The 10642-nt window shown below is 39.7% G+C and overlaps 1 protein-coding gene across 1 annotated transcript in view; it reads right to left on the reverse strand.

Moving 5' to 3' along the window:
• LOC145394350 (beta-1,3-galactosyltransferase 5-like) overlaps positions 1-9762 on the reverse strand; it is a 42965-nt gene extending 33203 nt beyond the window's left edge. The window contains exons 1-4 of the mRNA XM_080268225.1: positions 9685-9762; positions 6175-6414; positions 2078-2317; positions 897-1051 (exon numbers count right to left, since the gene is read on the reverse strand). Coding sequence (XP_080124351.1) covers positions 897-1051; positions 2078-2317; positions 6175-6414; positions 9685-9762 — 713 coding nt within the window. The remainder of the gene's footprint in view (positions 1-896; positions 1052-2077; positions 2318-6174; positions 6415-9684) is intronic.
• Between the last annotated feature and the right edge of the window lie 880 nt (positions 9763-10642).

Consider the following 10642-nt stretch of genomic DNA (forward strand, 5'->3'; position numbering starts at 1 on the left):
GAAATTCAATAAATAACATGAGATATTCGACATTTCATTACAAAATAGGCTTGTTTATGATTTTGCCCAACTGTGGGCTAATGCAAGTGTTCTAAGCATGTTTAAGGTAGGCTTGGCTAGGCTATGATGTTCAGTTGGTTAGGTGTATTAAATGTATTTTTGACTTACGAAAAAATCAAATTACAAGCAGTTTCTCAGAACGTAACCCGTTCTTAAATAGAGGACCACCTGAAGAGAGGCTAGATATAGCCTTTGTTAATCTCTTGCATATGAGAAGCCTTCCCTAAATGGAATAAAATCATCTTGATGTAGTAAATATAAAACAAAATGTCACTGTGGTTAAGGCAGTATATGATAACATCATATTAGAGTATTTTGAAATCTTTACCCAAGCTCACATGTGTTGGCCTTGTTCACTTGATGGCAGCTTTTAAAACTATACAATCCTGTTTAACCCCTAAACCTTCCTAGCATTTTATCTCATTCCTATTATTTCTGTCATGTCTTGGTAGTCTACCCTCCACATTCACAATCCTACATCTTATCACCCAATTTTCAATTGCCATTCCCCCCCCCCACGTCTAAACCACCTGAACCTCCCACTACACATCACATCACCAATGTAGCCTACCCTGGTTTTAGCGAAGGCAGCAAAATGGGTGGGGATGCCAGAAGCTGGCAGAAGTGTAAGGTACACCTGTACTGTACTTCATTTGGATTGTGTAGCAGAATAAACCACATCTTGGTAACAATGTCCATATGGATAATGCAAGAGATAAAGAGATCTACCATTAGCTGCATTAAACTCTGAAGGTAACAACAATAAACCAATACAGGATGTCAGCCAATTCAATACGTTAGGTAAAGTAGGTTGAAGGAGTGTGGCTACATCTAACCTGGTCTTGGCAACAGCATCAAGGAGGGCAGGGATGACTGAAGATGGTATGAGATACGCTGGTCCAGCCACATACACTGGATACTCTGCCCCAGAGTACTCCTCCTGTCCCACACCCCACTTCCCAGACTTCAGTACAGGGTCGCAGCAACGAACCTTGGGTTAGAGGAGGTGAATTAACGATCACTGAAAAATTTTATGCACACTATCACATACATACCAATCTGCCTGCACACACCTGACATGAGTAGACAACTATATTACTCATGTTCAAGCCGTGTTTTACATGTCCTGATGGGCAACTGATCCACAGAGCCAATGAACACCACCCAGGAGATGTGACTAACCCCCATCCAAAGCTTCACACACAGGTACAAGAGTGGAATGTAGGGTCAGAACTTCATTGTCATTTAAAAGCTGTTTCTGCCTACAGGTTATTAAAAAAATAAAAATAAAAATAAAAAAGAAGTGAAATAGGATCCAGAAATAAAGAAATAGCACAAAAAATGGGAGAACTCTAATCATAATTATTATAAACATCATCATCATTACCCTAACCCTTATTCCCACCTACAAAATGAAGTACAACAGGATAATAAAATAAACAGAGCAAGAACGTGGAAAAACTATGAATATTATCATCATCATCCCAACCCTTAGTCCCTCCTAAAAGATTGGGTAAAATAACAGAATGCATAAAAGGGTGAGAACTACTGCGTCCAGTGAATGGCTCATATTATGGATATTTCAAACCAAGTGAGACATGCAGTAATAGAGGTAAGACACTGGACTGTAGTTAGTATAGCTCAAAGGCTCCACATCTTTCCCAGGCTGGAGAGTTGAGAAAAAGTCCTAAAGTGCCAGATAGTTAAGCATTACATCAACATTTCTGAGGACCCAGAGTGTTTGGGGATCATAACAAATTCCACATGATGATGCCCTTCCTGTTATAATTTTAACACCAACTGACAATTTATTCTACAGGTAATAACTATACTGCACGTCATCCATCCATACATATCTAATCTAATGCTCTATCTTTTAATGCCCCATCAGCAGCATGGCAGCCTTGGAATAGGCTTACAAGTCAAGACATTAAGGAATAACCAGTTGCTACCCCAAGTGGTGTTATGTAAGCAATAAAACCCCAATCACCCTTACTTATCCTTACAGGCACCTTACCTTTCCCATAATTGCTGCAGGCCGAGGTGTGTGGTGAAGGAAGGCCAATAGGAAGTCTCGCAGCGCCAGAGGGTTAAGCATCATATCATCGTCAATCTTGAGGACCCAGGGTGTGCGGGGGCAGATGGTGGCAGCCCAGGTGAGCAGCGAGATGGTCTTGTAGGTCAGGTTGCGATACGAGTCAAGGAAGTTGGCTTGGATCAGGTCACCATATTTGGCCCTCTCTGATTCGATCTCTGCCTGTGACAAAAAGTACTTGATACTGCTAGGACTGAAGGTGGAAAGCCTCTTGGAACTCAACCTTTACCATATACATCCGCAACCCTCCTCACCCAGATTGGAAATGGTTAACTGATTCAAGAGGATTACCAATACGAATGCTGAATGTATACTGTAAAGGTGCAGACCTACTGAGATATGGGTTAAGGTCTTACATGAATAAACCTTGGAGAAATGCAACTAGCCAAAGAGGTGTCCAAAGATTAAGCAGCCTTAAAATGAACAACCATCGCCAAGGTCTTAAATCTAAATAAAATGCTACCGGTACTACAGCACAGTACTTGGTATATCCATGACAAATACTGCCTGATACACTCTTATAACTATACACTAACTAACATCACAATAACATTCATCGTTTGGCACTGGTAGCACCTATTTCAGCTTCTCATAATACTGTTCACACAATCTGCACCGCATCAGCAATATAGTCAATCGAGGTAAATAAAAACAATTTGCCTTAACTTTGCTTCACTGATCTTGTTTCAAGGCAAATGGGCAGACTGAATATCACATGGCAATATGTACATAACAACCTAAAACATGATATATGAATGACAATTCTACAACCAATCACTGCTGAGATTTAAAAGAAAATGTGGATTTCCCCCCAGTGAATGGGGAAAATGATAACCGTTTTCAGGGGGGAGGGGGGGGGGGGAATGTAGCAAAAACTCTGAAACTAATGGAAATAAAGCTTCCAAAAACTCCTGAATTTTCCTTACTTATATAACCTATAATTCCATTTTTAAAAATTATATGTACAGACATACCTCCATACACAATACCTCGATTTAGCAATGGGGGTAGATATACCACCATACCCAGCCTAACGATGGCCAAACCCTGGTTTTAACGATGGGTTTTTATTGTTTTTTTGTAGATTTTGGTGGTATTTTAGACCAAAACGTGTGTTTAGGTTAAGCTGTAAATTGTTTTCAGCTTTACTTAAATTAATGTGTTTTAGCCAAAGGTGGGGTGAAGATTGTCATTTTGGGGTATCGTTTACTAAGCTTGATTTTTCCAGACTTACCGGTGTACAGCTATTTCACAATATTCAGATTTTATTTGTTGGTTTTAGTAAGTTATTTACAGGTATTAGGCTTAGGCTAACTTCTTGTACAACTGTTAGGCCATTTAGATTGGCCTGAAACTTGTTTTTGTACTCATTTGGGTGGGTTTAGGACTTGGTTGGGGGGAAACCCCAAGACCCAAAAACGCATCCCTATTCTTTACATGTTAAATCTACCCCGAGATACTCTGCCTAACAATGGGTTTTTACTTAACCCATTGCATCGTAAAACCGGGGTATACCTGTAGCATACACCCTGAAAATAATGCTTTCTAATACTCAAGAATGTTCCTTCTTTGTGTAGAACACATACAGACAGTACATATAATTAGAGAGAAAATATGAATTTGAATCAAGAACTGAAATTAAGCTTCCCAAAATATAATGAATCATTTTGGCATTCAAATCACATTACAGTATATATATTCATATGAATTAAAAATCAGAATCATAACTAACATTTTGCTATCCGAAAAACAATGCCACATTTTGGTACCATGTTCAAATCATAATACTGGCATTCAGGTTCATGATTTCCATTATGAATCAAGGCTTTTTACTTCTGCCAACAAAGTTGGAGGAGGTTATGCAATCATCTATGTCTGTCTGTCTGTCCACATGTTATTTCCAAATGCTCTCAATGAATTTCAATTAAGTTTTGTGGAAGGGTGGGCTATGGGCCAAGAAAGAACTGATTAAATTTTGGGACGGATCCTGATGACACTCAGAGGGCGCACACCTCCGTCAATGCCATTACAGGATCCGGATCCTGCAATGGCACTGGCAGTGGTGGGCGCTCTCTGAATGCTTTATAGTCTTTTATATTAAATATTGGTACCTTACTTGCGTGGAGCGATCCAAGCGAACCTCACATCCTTCTAATGTTTTGGTTTTTTAGTAGAAAGAAATCCAAACTTAACTACATTATTTATGCATTCATAACTGCTTTCCACAAGGTTTATCTTCAATGTGAGGTTTTGTTGGACCTCACATTGTTGTTCTGTTGTCATTGGTTTGTAATAAGAAACTTTTTTTTTTTTTTCCCCCTCTGAAGTTTGTGGGGGGGAAAAAAAAAAAAAAAAAAAATCTATACTGAGTTACCAAAGCATGTAGGTCCTGTCTCTTGGCTTGGCTCTTAATCCTCTCGTTACTGGAGGACACAGACTGCCTCCAACCGCGGGCAAGTACTCAGGATGTGGGTCAGCTCGTCCTTGGTGAATTCCCCCCTCCCCCATTTTCGCGCTCACGGTACTTTTTTAACATTTTAGCCTCACATCCTTAGTTTTGCTTTTATTTCCCTGATTTTTTATTCCTCGTATTCTCGAATACTGTAGTTGTGTTTTGATAAAAACGTTGGCAAACAAATTATGCACTAATTTACGATGTTTTTCTTTCCTTCGTGTTTTCGCATAGAAATATATGTTTTATGGTAATTGCTCCTGGGAAAGAGTTTTAGGAAATTTCATCAGCTACATATTGGTATGTAAACATTTACTGTAGAACAATTAGGGTCGGTTTTACATAGAGTACCACAAAAGGAAACTTACGGTCGTGCTGAAGAGCGGAAGCGGTGTTTCGCACAGCCAAAGCTGTTGCTAATTTATTTTCTCCCATGCCTTTATTTATGCCTCTATCTGCATGATTTTTTATTCACGTAATCTCGAATAGTTGTACTTGCTTATGGTGTTGATAAAAACATTCGGCAAATATAAATTGTGCTAACTTATTGTTTTTTCTTTCTTTCGTGTGTTATCATAGAAATATAATTTTATAGTAATTATTACTGAGAAAGTTTTTGGAAATTTCATTAGTTACATTTTGGTATATAAACATTTACTGTGCGATCATTTGGGTCAGTTTTACATACCACAAAAGGAAATTACAGTATCTTACAATCGCACCACAGTACGGGAGCAATGTTTCATACACCCAAAGCTGTTGCTAAATCATTTTTCCACTGTCTTTGTTTATGCCTCTATCTCCCTGATCTTTTATTCATGTAATCCTAAACAGTTGTACTTGCTTATGGTGTTGATAAAAACGTTCTGCAAATATAAATTATACACTAATTTACAATGTTTTTTCCTTCCATAAGGCAAAAAAATCAAGGGGCGATTTTGTTCGACACAGCTTGCATCATCCAGTAACGAGCAGGTGAGATTAGGTTTGATGCCGCCTTCGTCATCCAGTAACGAGCGGATGACTTTCACACCGCTACCCTAAGTATCGAAAGGGTTAAGGGGAACTGTCACTGATCAACTGAAAGCAGAATGAACGCAATGCATTCAAAGCACCTGAAATGGCATAACTTAAACAAAAAATCCCAAAAGTGTTAAATCAGCAAATTATATATATATATTCATTTGATCAAAACCTGTCACCAAATCACTGTTGGATATATCTGCATACACATAATAACATTAAGGAGTACAGGTAGGCCTATCACCAGATCAAAAGCTAGACAAATTAGGCAGTAGATAAAGGTTGGCAGGGCTGTTACTTTTTTTTTTTTTAAAACCCCAACTGACTATATACTATACTGAAACTTCATCCCACTGGCACAGCAAATATGAGATGCTGGAATATCAGATTAAAACCACCAATGGAATTATTATTATTATTTTTCTTTATTTCTCGCTACCTGCACACAATTTTATTAACTTTAGGTTACTTTTTAAACTAGAAAGGCAACAAACAGCCTTCATTAACCCTTACACTGCTAAAAATCTCTGAAGTTTCTACCCACCTGCAGCTCCTGATCCTCTGTCTGGCCAACCACAAACACAACCCTAACCCCTGCCACCTCTCCCAGTGCTGGATGACCCCAGGTTCCTCGTATCAGGTCACGTCGGGTGCGATGCGTAAGGGATGTCACCACCCCAGCCAGCACTAAGGGGGTGGGGTCACATGGGGTCACAGGGGTGGAAGTGAAGTGGACCTGGGATGGGTAGGGGTTGACCACTGAACCCGATGCACTTGGGGGCACCTGAAGGCAAGAGGGTATGTGAGGCAAGAGTGCAGCATCCCACCCTATACTGGATACACTCAGGGCAAAGACTTAACTGTTTGCAACCATACTCTTGACATTCTATGCATTACTTTACTACCTGCTATTCAGAAATCATGCAGAATTTTGTGTTAAAATTAGGCTACTTAACTGATTAAAAAGGATACTGATTTACCACCTTATATCTACATTACTCTCAAACAATACTGCCTAACTTACACTTCACATACAGCTTGTGAAGAAATAAAGGCAACACAAAAATTTTAAAGGCAAAGTTCTCCTGGGCAGCCATTGTTTACAGCTGCCAGGCGCTCGCTGATTGGTCGGCTGACATGGCGGCATTTTGGTTCAAACGCACACACCCCGGGTGCTGACTGGCTGCAGATACGTCTAAACATACATCTCGTCAACTACAGTGATACATGACTGGTTGACCACTAAAATGTCGGAACAATTGTAGTACATTTCGTTAATTTGAGCTACTGAAGATTTCCATTTTAATCTTCATCTCTACATACGGATTTAACTTCAAGGTAAACGTAAATACCGATAATCGCCGAATTATAACTCTGACAAACCAAACTTGGTAGCTACACAATGGGTTTTGATGGGTTCTGTAACTGGTCCTTTTTTGCACTTATCATTATTTGATTGTGATGCATTTAGGTGCAGTAACACTCACTGACCTTCTATACAGCTTTTCTGACTCCCTTCTGATCCACCAAGAAGGAAATTATAGGATATTAAGATGAAGTCGGCAAGCTGGTCTGCGAGTGAACATCATCCGCTCCACCAGAGAAATTTTATTTTACACGTATTTAACTCACATCCACAGAGGAGGTAAACCTAGATAATATCCCGATGGAAACCAGTTACGGATATCTTGAACAACAACAATCTTTTACTTCAACGAAAACGCTATCAAACTCAAAAACCGCGAGCAAAATAAGCTGATACAGAGAGGAAAATTAAATTTTTATTCAGCTTTACTTACAAGTAAGCACCATCTGTGCAAACATAGCATGACAGATGTTCAAAACGCGCCACAATTATACGTACTTGAGTGATGCCCAGCAAACATACATTCGCTGAACCAACATGCCGATTGTCCTGTCTCTCTATATGAGTATAGGGTAAAGGGTAGAGAGGAGACAGGGGTTGACGGAGACAGAAAGGAGGGAGGGGGTGATGGAGAAAGAGAGGAGTGATGGAGAAAGTGAGGAAGGAGGGGGTGATGGAGACAGAAGGGAGGTAGGGGGCGATGAAGAGAGAGGAGGGAGGGGGCAATGGAGAGAGAGGAGGGAGGGGGCAATGGAGAGAGAGGAGGGAGGGGGCGATGGAGAGAAAGGAGGGAGGGGGCGATGGAGAAAGATGAGAGAGGGGTTGATGGAGAAAGATGAGAGAGGGAATGATAGAGATAGAAGGGATGGAGAGGGCGATGGAGAGAGGAGGGAATGGAGAAAGAGAGAGAGGAGGGATGGGGTAGTGGAGAGAGAAGGAAGGGAGCGATGGAAATAGAGAGGAGGGAGGGGGTAACAGAGAAAGAGATGAGAGGGAGATGCCAAGTTTGGGAAGTGTTGGATGAGAGAGAGAGAGAGAGAGAGAGAGAGAGAGAGAGAGAGAGAGAGAGAGAGAGAGAATTATTTACTCACCTTGAACTTATAGTCAAAATTCTTCACAGCCTCTCTCCAAGTAATTCCCCACCACTTCCCCTTCTCCCCTCTGCCTCCCACCCCACGGCGGGGGAAGAGGAAGAGGAGGAGGAAGAAAATGAGCAAGAGGACGAAGGCTACAGTTTTTCTTCTTGCTATCCAAACAACGACAGTCTTGCATCTGAAAAAAAAAAAAAAAAAAAAAAAAAAAAAATCAAGTACTATTAGCAACAATAATAATAATTAACAATAATAATAATCATGCCAACCCTTACTATAAAATAAAAAGATGGAAAGAGGTCAGAGACAATACAAAAGTGGGAGAATTCCAGTAAATATAACAATAATAATAATATCGGTTAGACAAGCGAATATTAATGGGAACTAATTAGCTGACAAGGAAAGCCATTTTTAAGTCTGAATGGTTAAATTATTAAAAACATCAATACATCAAGCACAATAGTAGTACAAGCAGTAGTAATAGTAGTAGTAATACTGTAATAATAATAATAATAATAATAATCTAATCCTGTGCAGCCCAATGAGGAGGCAGGAGCTAGGCAAGTTGGTCCTGACATTTATGAAAGAGAATAAAGTAGTAATAATAAAAATAATAAACCAACAACCTGACCTATTTACCCATCTAGGAAGGTGGGGAAGGATCCACAAAGAACGAGAAATGGGGGGAGAAATATCAACAGCATATTCAGTAAAATGGGCCACACAATCATCCATACCCCATCCAGCCCCAGGAATCCTAACTCCTCCTCACAGCCCTAAATGAAGTAAAAAATAATCGTATACAAAAACACTCTAGCACCCCTTTAACGAGACGGATAATTCTGTAATGGGGTTCAATACACTAAGCTGATCAATGAGATGGAATGTGTGTGTGTGTGTGTGTGTGTGTGTGTGTGTGTGTGTGTGTGTGTGTGTGTGAGAGAGAGAGAGAGAGAGAGAGAGAGAGAGAGAGAGAGAGAGAGAGAGAGAGACCCTTTCAGCACGATTTCTCATTCTCGCTATCACCAATTTTATTCAACTTCGGAAAATCTCCCCTCCGGTTCGCAAGTCTCCTTTAAACAAATTAACAAATACGTCGTCACTGAAATGAACGGGGTTAAGTTGTTTTAAAAGTCGTGTCAGTTATTTAACCCCTGTACAGACCGCTAATCTCCCAGCCCTTTACGGGTTAAACACACACACACACACACACACACACACACACACACACACACACACACACACAAATAGGGCAGAGTAGCTCACCTCATGTGTACAGTATTATTCCCATTGTCTTGCAGCATGACGGGCCTAAAAAGAAAGATAATTATACAAAAAATAATAATAACAGCGTTAGTATCAATAATCTTGCAACAGCTATAAAATTAAACAAGTATCAATCCTAACACTAAACAATATCACCTACAAAAATTAAAATCAAAATAAATAGCAACAAAGAAATTTAATAGCTACTGTAAATGAATGCCACCTTAGAAAAGTTTGTAATCCTGCTTTAGTACAATTACCTTAAGTACGCTAAGTTATTTTTCACCCCACAAAGTTATTAAACAGACAAAAGTTATGTAATTTTAAATACCTTCTTTAATCTCTCCCGGGAGCGAAGCCGGGCACACCCTTCCCTACCGGCGGTAGGAGTGGCACTGGCCGGCCCCATCTTCGGAGGAGGAATAGCATGTCAAATGTCGATGACCGTTAAACGATTCTCCGTTCTTGATTACTCGTTAAATATTCGACTACCGATGTCCATATTTGTATTGCACCTGGTAGATGTCCTGAAAGAGAATTGTCTTTATTTTAGTGGATATATCACTTGGACATTATCAAAATCATCCTAATTCAACTTCTCATTACTTCAAAATGAGAGGTAGGATCCAAAAATGAGAGAGAGAGAGAGAGAGAGAGAGTGTGTGTGTGTTCTTACCTTACCTAATTGTTCTTACCTAATTGTATCTTTACAGGAATGAGTCAAGCTCGTACTGTCCCGTGTCTTAAACCATATTTTTCGTACATATCCTTAAATTTGTGAATTGTTTTGGCACACACTATTTCATTCGGTAGTGCATTCCATTGATCAATTGCTCTGTTTGGGAAACTGAATTTCCTTACGTCTTTATCACCTCTCTTCTTATGCAGTTTTTTGCAGTGTCCTCTTGCTGATGCTTCTCCATATGTTAAGTAATCATTTATGTCTATTTTCTCCTTTCCTGATATGCACTTATATAGCATTATCATGTCACCTCTTTTCCTTCTCTCATGTAGTGTTGGTAGATTCAGTTTATTTAGTCTTTCTTCGTAACTTAGGTCCCTTAAGCTTGATATCCATCTTGTAGCGGCCCTTTGAACTTTTTCAATCTTGGCTATGTGCTTTTTGAGATGAGGACTCCAGACTACTGATGCATATTCCAGGGTTGGTCTAATGAATGATGTTATTATCCTTCTTAGCATGTCTTCATTTATGTATGTGAATGCTATTCTCATATTTGCAAGCAGTGTATACATGTGTGTGTGTGTGTGTGTACCGATGATAAGTTTGA

The sequence above is a fragment of the Coenobita brevimanus genome, chromosome 27 (genome assembly GCF_032717465.1).
Source record: "Coenobita brevimanus isolate Jiangsu-jjx chromosome 27, ASM3271746v2, whole genome shotgun sequence".
NCBI lineage: Eukaryota > Metazoa > Arthropoda > Malacostraca > Decapoda > Coenobitidae > Coenobita > Coenobita brevimanus.